We start from the raw sequence: 19,582 nt of genomic DNA, 5'->3' as shown, positions 1-19,582 counted from the left end.
AGCAAATTACATGTGAAAGGCAAGTACTGTGCCCCTGTTTTTAAAGTCCCATTAGCAAGCCCATAGTCTACTTCTAAGGTATGTATACCCTTGGGATGTACATGGTGGACTTGCATGAAAATCTTTTATGAATATTAGAACCACTTAAAAAGAAACACACCAAGAGGAAGAACTGATACATGGTTCCATGCCTAGTACAGGACCTGTGGGGGTGGAGTATGATTAAAAGACAAAAGTCATGTTCCACTTCTTCAGGCCCTGCATTAGACATAATACATAATTTCCTGGTGTATTCCTTTTAAAATTGGATCAGATATGGAAAATAATGTACAATCATGGCTTCACTAAAATTTGTAATAGCATGTTTTATTAAAAAGCTGTGAAACCCTTGAAGGCGCAGTACCTGCAGAAAATACCATAAAGGCTTCACTCTTCTTAAAGCCACCATTCTCATCAAGGAAGTGTCCAGGATCAAACTCTTCTGGGTTCTTAAAATGAATTGGGTCTTTCAGAACAGATGTTATCATCGGAAGCATCATCATTCCCTTGTGGAATACATATCAAATCAGTTGCTGAATACAGAAGACATGGCAGTATGTTATAATGTTCTGTTATTGACAATTTACCTTCGGTATGTGAAATCCCTTTAAAGTTGTGTCTTGCTGTGCTGCACGCATAAGTCCCATAGGGAAAATATCTGCAAATCGCTGAATTTCATGAATGACCGCATCAGTATATGGCATTTGTGCCCGGTCCTCTGCTGATGGACATCGGTTTTGGCCAACTACACGGTCAATCTCCTCGTGGATCTTCTCTGTAGAGTGGTAATGAAAAAAGGTAAATTATTATCACCAATTGGAGAACATTCAAGAGGTTTTCTGAAGCATCACATTATTTACACGTGCTTATACTCATGTGCATTTATTTGACTCTCTAAATACTGAATTAAAGTAGCAATGGTGTGAGAGCACATACGCTCTTACGTCTACAGGTCTGATGCAGGAATTCATCACATGTAAGTTCATCATTAGAGTTGAGCGATACCGTCCGATACTTCAAAGTATCGTATCGGATGGTATCGGCCGATCTTTAAAAAAAGTATCGGTATCGCCGATTCCGATACCGGAAGTCCCATTCAAGTCTATGGGACTTCCGGTATCGGAATAAGAAAAACCCTTTCCTGCCCTTGTACAGCCTCTCTGGGGTCTGTACGGGCCTTTCGGGGGGCTGTCCCAGCCTGCCAGGGGGTCTGTGCAGGCTCCGGTGGTCTGTGCCGGCCTGCCGGGGGGCTGTGCCGGCCTGCCGGTGGTCTGTGCAGGCTCCGGTGGGCTGTGCCGGCCTGCCGGGGGGCTGTGCCGGCCTGCCGGGGGGCTGTGCAGGCTCCGGGGGGCTGTGCCAGCCTGCCAGGGGGCTGTGCCAGCCTGCCGGTGGTCTGTGCAGGCTCCGGGGGGCTGTGCCGGCCTGCCGGGGGGGCTGTGCCGGCCTGCCGGTGGTCTGTGCAGGCTTCGGGGGTCTGTGCAGGCATCGTCCGATGGGACTACAAGTCCCATCGGGCGATGCCTGCTACCATGACAGTGATTGACACATTAGCCAATGATGGGACAGTAATAGTCCCATCATCCGGCTAATGTGTTGAATGTAAAAAAAAAAAAAAAAAAATTACATGCTACATACATACAACATGCATACTACATACATGCTACATTCATACTACATACTACATACATGCTACATTCATACTACATAAACACTACATGCAACATACATACTACATAAATACTACATGCAACATACATACTACATATATACTACATACATACTACATATATACTACATGCATGCTACATACATACTACATGCTACATACATACCACATATATACTACATACATACTACATATATACTACATGCTACATACATACCACATATATACTACATACATACTACATACATACTACATGCATGCTACATGCTACATACATAACACATATATACTACATGCATGCTACATACATACTACATGCTACATACATACCACATACATACTACATACATACTACATGCATGCTACATACATACTACATGCTACATACTACATATATACTACATGCATGCTACATACATACTACATGCTACATACTACATATATACTACATGCATGCTACATACATACTACATGCTACATACATACTACATATATACTACATGCATGCTACATACATACTACATGCTACATACATACTACATATATACTACATGCATGCTACATACATACTACATGCTACATACATACTACATATATACTACATGCATGCTACATACATACTACATGCTACATACATACTACATATATACTACATGCATGCTACATACATACTACATGCTACATACATACTACATATATACTACATGCATGCTACATACATACTACATGCTACATACATACTACATATATACTACATGCATGCTACATACATACTACATGCTACATACATACTACATATATACTACATGCATGCTACATACATACTACATGCTACATACATACTACATATATACTACATGCATGCTACATACATACTACATGCTACATACATACTACATATATACTACATGCATGCTACATACATACTGCATGCTACATGCATGCTACATACATACTACATACATACTACATGCTACATACATACCACATATATACTACATACATACTACATACATGCTACATACATACAATACATTCATACAATACATACATAGACATACAGTACATATAACATAGAGTAACATACTTACCAATACTTGTCACATTGTTCCCCGAAGCCATTGTCTTTTCCGGAATAAATATTAACATAACAAACCACAAAAATACTCACCCACAATCCGAAGCAGTCCACGAGTGTGTCCCACGACGATCTTGGGTAGAGAACTGCAGCATCAGCTGATGCTGCCGTTCTCTACGGGCTGCAGGAATCCAATGACGGAAGGTAGGTATCCTTCCGCACTGTATTCCTCCGCCACTTAAAAAAAAAAAAAGTCCCTAGTCTCACTTTATGCCATTGCTGTGTGGGAATTTCCCACGCAGCAATGGCATAAAGTGAGACTAGGGACTTTTTTTTTTTTTAAGTGGCGGAGGAATACAGTGCGGAAGGATACCTACCTTCCGTCATTGGATTCCTGCAGCCCGTAGAGAACGGCAGCATCATCTGATGCTGCAGTTCTCTACCCAAGATCGTCGTGGGACACACTCGTGGACTGCTTCGGATCGTGGGTGAGTATTTTTGTGGTTTGTTATGTTAATATTTATTCCGGAAAAGACAATGGCTTCGGGGAACAATGTGACAAGTATTGGTAAGTATGTTACTCTATGTTATATGTACTGTATGTCTATGTATGTATTGTATGAATGTATTGTATGTATGTAGTATATATGTGGTATGTATGTAGCATGTAGTATGTATGTAGTATGTATGTAGCATGCATGTAGCATGCAGTATGTATGTAGCATGCATGTAGTATATATGTAGTATGTATGTAGCATGCATGTAGTATATATGTAGTATGTATGTAGTATGTATGTAGTATGTATGTGGTATGTATGTAGCATGTAGTATGTATGTAGCATGCATGTAGTATATATGTAGTATGTATGTAGCATGTAGTATGTATGTAGTATGTATGTAGTATGTATGTAGTATGTATGTGGTATGTAGCATGCATGTAGTATGTATGTAGCATGCATGTAGTATGTATGTAGTATGTATGTAATATGTATGTAGTATGTATGTAGTATGTATGTAGTATGTAGCATGTATGTGGTATGTATGTAGCATGTAGTATGTATGTAGCATGCATGTAGTATATATGTAGTATGTATGTGGTATGTATGTAGCATGTAGTATGTATGTAGCATGCATGTAGTATGTATGTAGTATGTATGTAGTATGTATGTGGTATGTATGTAGCATGTAGTATGTATGTAGCATGCATGTAGTATATATGTAGTATGTAGTATGTATGTAGTATGTATGTGGTATGTATGTAGCATGTAGTATGTATGTAGCATGCATGTAGTATGTATGTAGCATGCATGTAGCATGCATGTAGTATGTATGTAGCATGCAGTATGTATGTAGCATGTATGTAGCATGTATGTAGTATGTATGTAGTATATATGTAGTATGTATGTAGCATGTAGTATGTATGTAGCATGCATGTAGTATATATGTGTTATGTATGTAGTATGTATGTAGTATGTATGTAGTATGTATGTGGTATATATGTGGTATATATGTGGTATGTATGTAGTATGTATGTAGTATGTATGTGGTATGTATGTAGTATGTATGTAGCATGTGGTATGTATGTAGCATGCATGTAGTATGTATGTAGTATTTTTTTTTTTTTTTTTAACATTTAACACATTAGCCGGATGATGGGACTACTACTGTCCCATCATTGGCTAATGTGTCAATCACTGTCATGGTAGCAGGCATCGCCAGATGGGACTTGTAGTCCCATCGGACGATGCTTGCACAGACCCCCGGACATCACCACAGCCCCCCGGCAGGCCGGCACAGCCCCCCGGCAGGCCGGTACAGACCCCCACAGGGTGCACAGCCCCCCGGCAGGCCGGCACAGCCCGCCGGCAGGCCGGTACAGACCCCCACAGGGTGCACAGACCACCGGCAGGCCGGCACAGCCCCCCGGCAGGCCGGTACAGACCCCCACAGGGTGCACAGACCACCGGCAGGCCGGCACAGCCCCCCGGCAGGCCGGTACAGACCCCGGGCAGTCCACACAGCCCCCCGGCAGGCCGGCACAGCCCCCCGGCAGGCCGGCAGAGACCCCCGGAAGGCCCGAAATGACGGCGCATCATGATGCGCACACACCGCGCATCATGATGACGTCAGGCTGTCAATCAACTTTGAACTTCCGATTCCGATGCCGAATTCCGATATTGAAAAAATATCGGAAGTCGGTATCGGAATTCCGATACAGCAAGTATCGGCCGATACCCGATACTTGCGGTATCGGAATGCTCAACACTATTCATCATATATAAGTTCATTAAGTAGAGACGCATCTTACCTTGCACATCTGGGTGTTTGAGAAGTATTAGGAAGCTGTATCTCAATGTCATAGTTGTAGACTCAGTTCCAGCAAAAAACAAATCAATTACGGTCCCCACTAAGTTATCGTCACAGAACTCAGTTTCTGGATTATTTTTCTCCTGTAAAAACAATTTTAACAGAAATCATTATGTGACATGTATTTTAGATATTTTATTTATTTATATCCAATGTGATAAGATATCATAATATAAATTGCTTGAGATCATTAATGACCTTGACAACATTAGGCTACTTCTAATCAAAATGACTATCAGGCTAAGTGCACACGTACCGGAACTCTCGTGGAAATTACCGCGAGAGTTCCGGAATTCCATTCCGCGGGAAAATCGCATTTTAAAATCCCGCGATTTTCCCGCGGAAAAACTAGCATTTTGCAAGCGTATTTAGCTTGCAAAATGCTAGCGTTTTCCAAGCGATCTGTAGCATCGCTTGGAGAACTGATTGACAGGTTGGTCACACTCGTCAAACACAGTGTTTGACGAGTGTGACCAACTTTTTACTACTGAGGCCACCTATGCAGCATCAGTAGTAAAAGATAGAATGTAAAAAAAAATAAAAAATGGTGTTATTCTTACCTTCCGACGTCCTGCGCATCCGTTCCCAGTAATCCTTTGCGAAAATGCCCGCGATGACGTCCGTTCTCGCGGGATCGCGATGTCTCGCGGTAATTCGCGATGACGCCATCGCGAGCATTTTCGCAAAGGATTACTGGGAACGGGAGCGTGGAGAGAGGCGGGAATGCTGCGCGGGACGCCGGAAGGTGAGAATAACAATATTTTTTTGTTTTAAATTCTATTTTTTACAGGGGTATGGTACCCAAAGCCCGAAGGACAGTTTCCTCTCCTCCAGACCGTGGGTACCATCCGCAATTGTTCTGCTTACTTTCCGCATGGTGGGCACAGCCACATGCGGGAAGTAAACGGAACAATGCATTCCTATGAGTGCGGGATCGCCGCGATTCCGCAAATTAATGAGCATGCTGTGTTTTTTACAGCGAAACGATTCCGCCGCGGTAAAAACCGCAGCATTAGCACAGCATTGCGGAATCCCATAGGAATGCATGGGATGCTTATTTTTCGCGGCAAAATCGCGCGGATAAAACCGCCGCGGAAACGCGAAAAAAACGCCACATGTGAACTCAGCCTCAGAGTCTTGCTGCACAACTATTTAAACTATACAGCTCTGGCAAAAATTAAGAGACCCCTTAATGTTCAGTTTGTCTGATTTTTTTCTTTATAGGTATATTTTTGAGTAAAATGTAAATTGTTCTTTTATTTTATAAACTACTGACAACATGTCTTCAAATTTCCAAGCACTAAATTTTGTAATTATTTTCAGAAAATGAGAAATGGTCAAAAAAACAAAAAAATGCAGTGCTTGCAGACCTCAAATAATGCTAAGAAAACAAGTTCATAATCATTTAGAAACAACAATACTAATGTTTTAACTCGGGAAGAGTTTAGAAATCAATATTTTGTGGAATAACCATGATTTTTAATCACAGCTTTCATTGGTCTTGGTATGCTTTCCACCAGTCTTTCACCCTGATTTTGGGTGACCTTATGCCACTCCTGGTACAAAATTTTATGCAGTTCTTTGTTTGATGGCTTGTAACTATCCATCTTACTCTTGATTGCATTCCAGAGGTTTTCAATGTGATTTAGGTCTGGAGATTGGGTTAGCCATGACAGGGATTTGATGTGGTGGTCATTCCTCCACACATTTATTGACCTAGCTGTGTGACATTGGGCATTGTCCTGCTGGAAAAACCAGTCCTCAAAGTTGGGGAACATTGTTTGAGCAGAAGGAATCAACTGTTTTTCCAGGATAACTTTTTATGTGGCTTGATTCATACGTCCTTCGCAAAGATTAACCTGCCCAATTCCAGCCTTGCTGAAGCATCCCCAGATCATCACCGATTCTCCACCAAATTTCACAGTGGGTGCAAGACACTGTGGCTTGTACGCTTCTCCAGATCTCCGTGTAACCATTAGATGACCAGGTGTTTGGCAAAGCTGAAAATTAGACTAATCAGAGAAGATGACCATACTCTAGTCCTCTATGGTCCAATCCTTATGGTCTTTGGCAGCCTGGCTCTCCTTTGCTTCTCATTGATGAAAGGCTTTTTTCTAGTCTTACATGACTTGAGCCCTGCCTCTAGGAGCCTGTTATGAACTGTTCTTGCCATGCACTTCTCCCCAGCGGCCATTTGCCATTCCTTTTGTAGGTCACTTGATGTCATCTTGCTGACTGATATTCGAATAAGATGATAGTCATTCAGATCAGTGGAGATTCATTTTCACCCTCTGCCGGTCTGTAGCTTTGTTGTCCCCAATATCTGCTGCTTGACCTTGTTGTAATGGACTGTCATCTTAGAAATTTTAAGGATGGAGGCAACATGATGCTCACTGTATCCCTCTGCTAGTAAAGCCAGGATTGAGCTATTTTTCTCACTCAAGACTTGTCTTTTCAACTCCTTTGACATGGAAAATTTTTTCATTCCTATTACTTTTGGGATATTACTAGCACTTGTTTTGCCATCCAGCTTGTCCTAGTGTAAGAAAATCGTGAACACTACAGCAGGCTTTTTTTTATACTTTCCTTTGTTAAATAAGATTTGGTTCAGGTGATCACCCAACCAGAAGCACATTAAGTAGAATGAGGTGTACTCTGGTTGGAATTCAACTGACATTGGAATGGAATGTCTGACAGACATGGAGAGAAGCTGATTTTTATAAAACTGTGCAGTGGTCTCTTAATTTTTGCCAGAGCTGTATATCATTCATCAGTGGTATGAAAAGTCATCTTGTGTTAAAGCTTTCCATCGACCAGGAAGAAAATTCCCAGTAGAATTTATATGGCTTCAGTATCAGAAGTTCATAAACCTAAGCCATCTAAACTTTATACTCTGGCCAAGCAGCTTGACCTCACTTAGTACCAAGGGCACATTCTCCCTTTTTGAGACCCCTCTAGAAATAGTCAACATGTTCTAACCTACCTCTTCTATTTTCAGGAGGAAGAAGTCAATGAGATCTCGTGGGCAACTCTCATCAAAGGTGTCTTTGTGTGATTTTATCATTTCTTTGACAAACTTTTTCATCTTGATATTATTTGATAAGATCTTCTGGTGTGGCCCAGGAAGACATTTCATCAAACGTGGAAACATTCCAAGAAGCTGTAAAATGATATATATTAATCATCTCCTATTATGGTTTTAAAATGGAAACGGAACATCTTCATCTTTTTAATAACACATATCTTTAACCCCTTCACCCCAAAGCCAGTTCCTTCACCCCAAAGCCAGTTTTCACATTCCTGACCTGGCCCAATTTTTCAATTTTGACTAGTGTCAATTTATGGGGTTATAACTCTAGAACGCATTAACAAATCCTACTGATTCTGAGATTTTTTTTCTCATGACATTGTACTTCATGGCAGTAGTAAAATTTGTTTGATATGACTTTCATTTATTTGTAAAAATATCGGAAATTTGGCTAAAATTTGGAAAATTTTGCAGTTTTTATTTTTTTTATTTTTATGCCCTTAAATAAGAGAGAAATGTCACAAAAAAATAGCAAATAACATTCCCCATATGTTTTTTACATCACACAATTTTTTTGAAACATGATTTTTTTTGTGTTAGGAAGTTAAGGGTTCAAAGTTTACCAGTAATTTCTCATTTTTTCAACAAAATTTAAAAAAAAACATGTTTTAAGGACCATATCACATTTGAAGTGAACTTTGAGGGGCCTTTTTAGGGGTTTTTTTTTTAGAAAAAAAAACAAAAGTGACACCATTCTAAAAACTGCACCCCCTCACCTTGTTCACAATCACATACAAGAAATTTATTAACCCTTCAGGTGCTTCAGAGGAATTAATGGAACGTGGAAGTACCTTTTTTCACAAAAATTTAGAACCATTTTTTTGCAACGGTAACAGGGAAAATAACCCCAAAATTTGTTGTGCAATTTTTTATGAGTATGTCGGTAGACCGTAAGTGGGAGAGAACCACTGTTTGGGCACATGGCAGTGCTCGCAAGGATAGGAGTGCTATTTGACTTAATTATGCTGGAATAATTAGCGAATGCCATGTCGCGTTTGGAGAGCCCCTGATATGCTTAAACAGTGGAAAATGCTCACAAGTGACACCATTTTGGAAACTAGACCCCTCAAGGAACTTATATAAATGTGTGGTGAGCACCTTGAACCCCCCAACTGCTTCAAAGAGGCTCATGACGTTGAGACAAGAAACTAAATAAAATCATATTTTTCACACAAAATTATTTTAACCCCAAACATTTTCACAAGGGTTGCAGGAGAAACTGCACTATAAAATTTGTTGTGACATTTTTCCTCAGTGTGCCGATACCCCATATGTGGGGGAAAACCACTATTTTAGAGCATAGCAGGGCTCAGAAGGCAAAGAGCACCATTTGCCTTTTTGAAAGTAAAATATGCTGAAATAATTAGCAGATGCGATGTCACATTTGGAGAGCCCCTGATGTGCCTAAAAAAAAAAATTTTTTTCACACATTCTTTTAGCTTCAAATTTTGCACTTTCACAAGGGTAACAGGAGAAATTGCACCATACAAATTGTAGTGAAATTTCTCCTGAGTACGACAATACCCTTTATGTGGATGAAACCAACTGTTTTGGCGCACAGCAGGGCACAGAAGGGAAGGAGCAACATTTGACCTTTTTATTGCAACATTTTCTGGCATCATTAGGAGAGCCCCTGATGTGCCTAAACAGTAACCCCCCCCCCCCCCGCCTCATGTGACCCAAACATGGGAAAGAAATAAAATTCAATAAAATTCGATGTATACTCTAACGAGTGATGACTTTTATTAGACTGACTGTCATTTGCACCTACCATTTAGGAAAATCAGAGAAAAATATCATTTGCATAATAATTTGGAATATTGTGTATGTGGCTGTACAGTATTACTTATCTGTATGGTGAGACTCAGGAGGGAAAGAGGTATTTTTTCCTCCCAAAGCACAGATTTTGCTAGAATAGTTTGCGGACTCCATATTCAGAGCCCCTAAGTGCTAGAAGAGAATTTCCTCTCAAGTGGCCTTATTTTGAAAATTTTGCTCCCTTGGGAATTTATCTACACGTTTAGTGATGATTTTGACTTCATGGGCGTTTTCCAGAAACAAGCAGCAGTGCATGTTTTTGATTTAAAATTGCAAACTGTCATTGTGATGTCCATACATAGTAGTCCCCGGCATGGGCTGTGTGCACACGCTGCGGATTTTGCTGCGGTTTTGGCCGCTGCGGACCCGCAGCAGTTTTTGCTACGGTGTACAGTACCATGATTCCCTATGGGAATCAAAAACCGCAATGCAGACGGTGCAGAATTTTCCGCGCGGATTATCTGCGGTTTTCAATCCGCAGAAAGAATTGACATGTCAATTCTTTCTGCGGATTCTGCTGCGGTTTGCCATCTCCTCCATTGAGGAGATGAAAAACCACAGGACAAAACCGCAGAGCAATCCGCAGGTAAAACAGCAGGTCTTTTGACCTGCGGTTTCACCTGCGGATTTTACAAAATCCGTGCGGATGAATCCGCACCTAATCCGCAGCGTGTGCACACAGCCTTACTGTCACCAATACATTGTGGTGCCTAGCTCATGCTTCTGGAGATATGCACCTGTGAAAAAGGCGGGCCATCATTGCTACAGAAATGCCAAACACTAAATGTGATTTAGGCACACTGGGGGGCTCAGGAAGGAAGGGAAATTTGGATTTGAGAGCACAGAATTTTCTAAAAAAATTTTTTTTTTTTTTTTGGGGGGGTGATGAGCCATAGTGCTTTTCCAGAGCCTTTTTGCTACCAGTAACGTGGAAGCTTCCTATATTTCCATTAACAGATGACGGACCTGAGTGGGGCATACTTTTTTGTGGATTGATATGAATCTTTTGTAGAGATCATTTTACATAATATTTGTGACCACATATATCCAGTTTTCTATGCTGAGCATTACATAGGGATTTACATCTAAATTTCAAAGTGGCGTGATTCAGATGAGACCCCCAAGGGATCCATTCACTTTAATGTGGCAGCAGAGTTACTCTGGACTCCATCGGGCCTCTGTTCAGCAACTGCCTTTGTTTCAGAGGTGCTCAAAACTATGTGCTTTTATGCACGCCTAAAAAGACGGATACCACTGTATAATAGGTGGACAGATGTCATCCACAGTGTCTCCATTTGACTTATTAGGCAAGAGTCACACTACAGCGAGATACAGCCGAGTCTCGCAGGTTAAAACCAAGCTCTGGCGCCGGCACTCCGGAGCGGAGCGTGCAGCTCCATGTATTGCTGTGCAGTTCCACGCTCAGCTCCGGAGTGCCAGCGCCAGAGCTTGGTTTTAACCTGCGAGACTCAGCCATATCTCGCTGTGTGTGATCCCGGCCTTATAGGAAATATTCCCTTGGGGGTAGCATCTGAATCATGTGTTTCAAAGATTTACATGTAAAACCTGGGGTAAGCTCTCAATGCAGAGCACATGATAATGTTCGCCGAGCCTGACTGCGATCCTTGGGAGGCAGAATGAACAAATCAAAAGCAGGTGAAGAATCAGTTTTATTTATTATTTATGCCATTCCTCATGTGTTATAAGTGATTAGATTACTTTATTCTTTGGGTTGGTGCAATTACAGCGATATCAGATTTATATCCTTTTTTAAGTTTCGCTGCTGTCACACACTAAAAGATGTTTTTTATTGCAAAAACACATCACCATATGATTTGATATGAGCTATAATTTTTTCCATTTTTTTGCTGACCTAATCATGTGAGGGCTTGCTTTTGAGGGAAGAGTTGATGTTTTTATAGGTGCCATTTTGGGCACATGACATTCTTTGATCGATTTCGATTTTCGGGATGCAGAATTAACAAAAACAAGCAATTCAGAAATTATGTTTTTTTCTTATGCCGTTCCACGTGTAGTAAAATTGAAAAGGCAGCTTTATTCTTCGAGCCAGTTCGATTACCGAGATACCTCTATTTTTTTTATATTTAGGCACTGTTACACAATAAAAACAATTTTATAGAAAAAATATTTTTTTTACATCGCTTTATTCTGAGAGCTATAACTTTTATCTTTCCACTGATGGAGCTGTGTGGTGGCTTGTTTTTTAGCATTACCATTTTTATGTAGATTGGATTTTTGGACCATGTTTTATTCCACCTTTTGTTCAGCAGTATGATGATTTAAAAAAAAAGCATACAAATATGCTTTGATGGTGTTCACTGAAGGGGTGAATTAGTGTATAGGTCGGGTCGTTATAGATGCGACGATACCAAATATATGTACTTTTTTACTTAAAAATTTATTTATTGGATTGATATGTTTTCAGTTTTTGTGCTCTTTTTACATTCTTCCAGGACCAGGCATATGGGCCTGTATAATGAGAGATTGCTGACTTAATACTCTGAGCATTACTGCATTGTATGACAGCAGAGTTTTTGCTCACTTTGTCTTTTACAGGCTTTATATGACATGCAGGAAGGCGGTGTTTCAGCTCATGCTCTCAGAATGAGCTAGTGTTAGGTTCCTGCCTCTGCCGTCTCCCATTTTGTTCCAGCCACAGAAAGGGCTGCTCAGCAAAGGCATCAATCCCAGCGTCTTGCTCAGGCAAGTGCTGTGAGGTTGGTTGCTGCCACCACCTCTGGTTCAGCTTTAGCAATCCGCACTAGCCAACAGCAAGCAGCTCAAGAGTCTAAGTTCCTTTTGCAGCCTACTGAGCATGCCCGTGGGGCAACCTCTCATTGGAGGCCGGAGGTCACATGCTCAGGTCCTCTAGCAGCTCTGATTGGACTATCAGGAAGGTCCCGGAAGGTCGCCGCCATAAAAGGTTCGCATGGCCGCTCGGCCATGAGCAAGTATAGACTCTTTTTGCTATGTGTATGAGTGATGATGGATGCATGAAACTGGTGACTAACTTATTATACTTCCCTCCCTTGGATACGCATGTTTGTAGGATTTAGGGTTTAGAATCAGCACCTACTAGTGGCTCCATCTTATGCCACATTGCTACCGTTTCACAGCACCTCACTCAGCGCAATACGGTGCCCTCCTGTTCTGGGCACCTTTGTACCGCAAATCCAGCGCTTTCCTCCCTAGTCTGGGTGGTTAGTGGCGTCCATCCGAGCGGTGCAGTATGCACGTGGTGCACTACTGTTCTGTTATTTTTAGTAGGCTCCGCAGTCATGCTAGTGTCTAGAGGGACTCTAACCCAGTGTCATAGGCAGAGTCCTGTGACTATACACTAGCGCTCACATTGCCAAAGCTCTGTGAGCATAAACAAGCTGCGGCATTTGTATTTGGTGGTCGTGCGGCTCTGTGTGGTAAGAGACCGCCTCTGCCCACACGGGGCGAAGTTAACCCCGTGTGTTCCTATATTACACCGCCATATAGCGTCCGTCATCATTACCCAGCAGCAGTTTTACATCTCTGCACGGTGGACCCCAGGCTGTGAACGCACCTCATTATCATCTTTAATATTTAGTGCGTTCTGTCAGCCCAACAGCTAGCAGCCTAACATCTCTGGGTGACTCCACAGCCATCTTGGGACCCGAAGTCACCATGAAGACAATTTACACAATGTGATCGCATTGCTTTGTGCCAGTGGGAGCATAGAGTGAGCTCACTCCCTCTGCGATGTCCCATGATGTCGCAGTCACTATTAAATTGGTTAAATGCCTGCAATGGGTGCTACAACCAATCAAGGGCATCGCTGCAGGGTATTAGCCCTCACAGAGCAGACACCCACATTCGATTGCTGCGGCGCTAAGCATGAGCCCATGCAATAACAGCTCTATATAATATATATATATATACTGTATACACAGTGTCTCGCGAAAGTATTCGGCCCCCTGGAACTTTTCAACCTTTTAGTACATATCATGCATCAACTATAAAGATACCAAATGTGAATTTTTGGTGAAGAATCAACAACAAGTGGGACACAATTGTGAAGTTGAATGAAATTTATTGGTTATTTTATATTTTTGTGGAAATACAAAAACTGAGAAGTGGGACGTGCAATATTATTCGGCCCCTTTAATTTAATACTTTGTTGCGCCACCTTTTGCTGCGATTACAGCTGCAAGTCGCTTGGGATATGTCTCTATCAGTTTTGTTCATCGAGAGACTGAAATTCTTGCCCATTCTTCCTTGGCAAACATCTCAAGCTCAGTGAGGCTGGATGGAGATCGTTTGTGAACACTAGAGATGAGCGACTTTGCCTTTTTTCGGGTTTCTTGAAACCCGACTTTCGCAAAAGTCGAGTCGAACAAAATCGGCCGACTATAGGGAAAAGTTGGAGGCTGACTGAAACACGAAACACAATGCAAGTCAATGGGGAAGAAAAGTCAGCAGGGAGTGGAAGAAAGTAAACACAACTACAGTGCCCATTTCAATGCCAAAAACATCAATTCTTATAACTGAAACTTGTCAAGCTTAATTTACTTCCTAATAATAGTTACGCATTGAAAACTGGGGGTTATTTGGCTAAAGTTGTGGGGGGTTGGACTGGCTCCAGCTTTTCGTGTGCCCTGGGCCAAAGAGTGTCAGTGCGCCCCTTTAACACATACCACAACTCATGATGCTCCGATACGCCACAGAAATATAGGTATAGTACAATGACATATACTTCACTGCTTACATGACATGACTGATCTATTTTAAATTGTACAATAGCTCAAAAACAGGACAGTATATTACTCCATACAGTGTTATGGCCACCACCTAGTGCGCCATACAGAATAATGAGCCCCATATATTTCTCCATACCAAATAAATAGTCACATATAATGTTCCATACAGTATCTGATGAGCTCCACATAATGCTCTATATATAATGGGCCCCATTTGTAATGCTCCAGTGTATAATGTGCCCCTTAGATGCTGCTCCAATGTCTGATCTGCCCCATTTACATTGCTCCAGTACATGATGGGCCTCATGGATTCATGGAAGATGTTCGAGTGTATGATGGGCTCCAATAATGCTCCATATATAATGGGCCCCATTTGTAATGCTCCAGTGTATAATGTGCCCCTTAGATGCTGCTCCAGTGTCTGATCTGCCCCATTTACATTGCTCCAGTACATGATGGGCCTCATGGATTCATGGAAGATGTTCGAGTGTATGATGGGCTCCAATAATGCTCCATATATAATGGGCCCCATTTGTAATACTCCAGTGTATAATGTGCCCCTTAGATGCTGCTCCAGTGTCTGATCTGCCCCATTTACATTGCTCCAGTACATGATGGGCCTCATGGATTCATGGAAGATGTTCGAGTGTATGATGGGCTCCAATAATGCTCCATATATAATGGGCCCCATTTGTAATACTCCAGTGTATAATGTGCCCCTTAGATGCTGCTCCAGTGTCTGATCTGCCCCATTTACATTGCTCCAGTACATGATGGGCCTCATGGATTCATGGAAGATGTTCGAGTGTATGATGGGCTCCAATAATGCTCCATATATAATGGGCCCCATTTGTAATACTCCAGTGTATAATGTGCCCCTCAGATGCTGCTCCAGTGTCTGATCTGCCCCATTTACAATGCTCCAGTACATGATGGGCCTCATGGATGATGCTCCAGTGTATGATGGACTCCAATAATGCTCCATATATAATGGGCCTCATTTGTAATGCTCCAGTGTATAATGGGCCCCTTAGATGCTGCTCCAGTGTCTGATCTGCCCCATATACATTGCTCCAGTACATGATGGGCCCTATTTTTAATTAAACCAGGCATGGTATGTGAAAAGAGCTCAATGGAGTAATCTGAGGTGTGTGGGTGAAGGACACATGGAAAGGGGTTGCTCCTGACCAGAAGCCTGCAGTTACGACTCAGTGCTTGCATTTTTTACAACTTCAGAAGAGGAGGCGATAGAGCTGGAGGCTGTTTCAGCAATGTAAGTCACAAACAGTTCATGATACTCCGGCTTTAAAAGCAGTCTACTTACTCCCAGAAAAGGGAGCCTTCCAGGCCTTCCAGAGCTACACCATGACGCTGGCTCAACACCTCCTGCCTTAGCTGCTACTGTATTTTTGGCACTACCAGCAGATACACCACGACCACCATCAGTACCAGGTGGCCCTCCACGCCCACATCCGCCTCCTCTTCCACCATACTTCCTCATGTTTTTGAAAATGGATGCAAAATACCAGTAGATATATGGTACTGTATCAGAAGCGTACAGCTCTATACAGTCTATGGATAACAGTAAATCTCCGTATATATTTCATGAGGCATACACAGACGCTCACAGGCTCAGTATGGATTACCCAATAAAATAACACGGTGAAAAAGGCTACAGTATCACCAGATACAAGGAATATATAGTATAGTGTAAACATTCTGATTCTCTGTATACATTTCAGGAGGCAGACACAAACTCTCTCAGACCCAGTATGGATTACACAAGAATATGAAAAGCTGTAAATGGGTTATGTAACACAAGCGTACAGCTGTATACAGTGTTGGGGTAATCTTAAAGTTCCAAATATATTGCCGGAGTAACAGACAGACGTTTACAGGCTCATTATGGATTACACCAGAATCTAAATAGCTAAAAAGGTTACTATATCAGAAGCGTTCTGCTGTATACAGTGTTGGCCAAATTGAAAATATCGGTATATATTTCCGTAGTCACCCTCAGACGCTCACTCAGTTTGGTTTTGACCATAATAAAAAATGTTGCAAAAAAAGGTCCTGGATAACAAGTATATATTTTTTAGGGTACAATTGAAATCTCCATATAAATAGCCCCGTAATCACTCTCAGATGCTTACACAGTATGGATTTGACCGTAATGCTAAATGTCGAACAAAGGTACTGTATAACAAGATACAAGCTGTATCGAGTATAGTGTAAAAATTTGTTTCTCCGATTCACCATATATATATATAGAAGGCATAACCCACACACGCTCACTCAATATGGATGATGTAGGGAAGGTGGACTGACAGACAAACCAGCCTGTAGTGAGAAGCAGAGGTGTAGCGCAGTGTAGGTGTGAAACTGTTAAGATAAAGTGAAAGGGTGCAGTGTTTTAGCTTGCCCATTGGAGGGCAGTGGAGAGTGTAGGAGTGGGACTGAATAACTGCCATTGGTCAAAGAAACTGTTAGGTGATGGTGGGCGGAGTTACCAGAACTGGAAGTATAAAAGGCTGAGGGAAGGTTCTGGAAGAGTCAGTCAGCGAAGGGAGCACAGTAAAGAGGAAGTTCTGCTGAGGTAATAGAGACAGTGGAAAGGCTCCAGAGAGGACTGACAGTTGAGGCGGTCACAGGGGGGTGGCCCAGAGGATGGTAGCCGCAGACGAAGACAGCCTGGGGCTATCATACGGACGGTGTGCTCAGACTGGTACAGCGCTGTGGTGGTTGGGCCTAGGCCAGCCACAGTGGAAGAGCTACAGAGGACACCACGATTATAGTTACAAAGGAAGTGAAGGTACCGGGGCCTGTGTACAGAGAAATGTGAAACAGCTGCGGTGAATTGCTGTTGTCTACAGAAGGATGGGCACTAAAAACGGACCTGTTCAATACAAACTTTGCCTCAGTCTCGTGTTTGTCTGCGGCAAGAAGAGGGTCCCCCCCACAGTTGGTTATCCAACAGATGATACCTTAATACAAATTTTTGAAACAAGATACTGTATCAGCACATACCAGGTGTGTCCAGTCTAGGGTTAAATTTCTGTCTATACTTCTGGAGTCAGACACAGACACTCACAGGCTCACTATGTATTACACCAGAATTACAAAAGTAGAAAAAGGGAAAGGCATTCATAGCGTACACCAGTATACAGTGTTGTGGTACTTTTAAATCTTCGTATATATTTCAATCTCAGTAAGCCAGTCAAGAATCTCCGCTACTGGAAACTACATGGATACAAGTATAGGCGCAAAGTCGAGTGTTAGCAGAAATTTTGGAATTACTCATCGTGGGGAAACCTCCTGGTATAAGTTGCAGAGGCGATGCAGACCCTCAATTACTGTGTCTGTGGAGAAAGTGAAAAAGGTTCTTTGTGAAGAAAGGATTGCTTTATCGCAGTAGAGTGGATCACATCACCGTTACTCGTCTCCATCAAATTGTGATCACAGGGAGAGATGTACCCATGGTCCTCACTGCCTATCATTATGTGTCTGGTCATTTTGGAGTGCAAAAGACAGAAGCCACAGGCGATTCTATTGGATTGGCATGAGAGGAGACATTGAAAAATGGTGGCAGGAATGTCACACGTCTGTGATTATCACAACTGTGAAAGGTGATCATAAACCACCACTGCATCCGCTTGTAAGTTGACTTCCATTTCAAATGGTAGCCATTGATCATCTGAAGGTAGAGGCCAGCAGGACAGGCCATAGCTACATCTTAACCATCATTGATCAATACACCAAATTTCTAGTGGCTGTCCCTGTGAAGGATTTAACTACATAGACTACACAGCGGTGGAGCAGGGAGAGGCATTGCAACGTGCAAGTGCTGTGGCCATGACCAAGCAGGGGGGGCACAATCGTGGTCGACGGTGCTGGCACAGGGCCCCTCATGTTACGCTGGTGTGTCTGACAGCGAGTGGGCCCTCCCACCATCTGAGACACTGTATTGTACAATGAGGGGCCCTGTGCCATTGCCGTCGGCCATCAGTGGGCCCATCCACCTGTTCAGAGCAACGGCACTTGCCCAGGTGCGCCAGGTCTTGACCCCAGCCGATGGTGGAGGGGTGGGCAGCTCAGTTAGGGAGGTTTAAAAATTGGCATATGTAGATGTGCTGGCTGGACATTCAGCTGCTGCAAAGGGCGTAATTGGGCAAGTCCGAGGAAGAGGAGGGAAAAACCGAGGCACTTTTCTGGTAACCTATCATCAGGGGAATGTGGGACAAAATCTTTTGAAACCGATGCATGGTTCATTTTAATGAAGGTTAGATCATCAACATTTTGGGTCGACAGACGGGTCCTTTTTTCTGTCAGGATTGATCCAGCAGCACTGAAGACTCTTTCAGATAACACACTAGCAGCAGGGCAAGCGAGCTCCTGTAAGGCATATTGTGCCAATTCAGGCCAGGTGTCCAGTTTAGAGGGCCAATAGTCAAAGGGGAATGACCGGTGAGGGAGAACATCGATATGGAAGGAAAAGTAGTTTGTAACCATAGCTGACAACTGCTGCCTCCTGTCACTTTTAATCGACGCAGTATTAGCAGTCGTGTGAGCGGTACTTGAAAAATCAGTCCACAACATGGTCATTAAACCCCTGTCTCCAACACCACTTCTGCTGTGTGCACCACGAACACCTCTTCCATTGTGCCCACTACGGCTCGTGGGAGAACCAGCACCGCTGCTGTGTGCTGGGAAAGCTTCAAACAAACGGGTTACCAGAGTTGCTTGTTTGTTTGCCAATATTATCTCTAGGTTCTCCTGTG

The 19,582-nt window shown here is 42.5% G+C and overlaps 1 protein-coding gene across 1 annotated transcript in view; it reads right to left on the bottom strand.

Moving 5' to 3' along the window:
- LOC141052001 (cytochrome P450 2H2-like) overlaps positions 1 to 19,582 on the bottom strand; it is a 43,352-nt gene that overhangs the window by 9,166 nt on the left and 14,604 nt on the right. The window contains exons 5-8 of the mRNA XM_073549165.1: positions 8,134 to 8,310; positions 5,092 to 5,233; positions 627 to 814; positions 404 to 545 (exon numbers count right to left, since the gene is read on the bottom strand). Coding sequence (XP_073405266.1) covers positions 404 to 545; positions 627 to 814; positions 5,092 to 5,233; positions 8,134 to 8,310 — 649 coding nt within the window. The remainder of the gene's footprint in view (positions 1 to 403; positions 546 to 626; positions 815 to 5,091; positions 5,234 to 8,133; positions 8,311 to 19,582) is intronic.

Source organism: Dendrobates tinctorius, unplaced genomic scaffold (genome assembly GCF_039654945.1).
Source record: "Dendrobates tinctorius isolate UK_male_01 unplaced genomic scaffold, ASM3965494v1 ptg000158l, whole genome shotgun sequence".
Lineage (NCBI taxonomy): Eukaryota > Metazoa > Chordata > Amphibia > Anura > Dendrobatidae > Dendrobates > Dendrobates tinctorius.
Note: the sequence above shows the minus strand (reverse complement) of the source record. Positions and strands in the feature narration are given on the sequence as shown.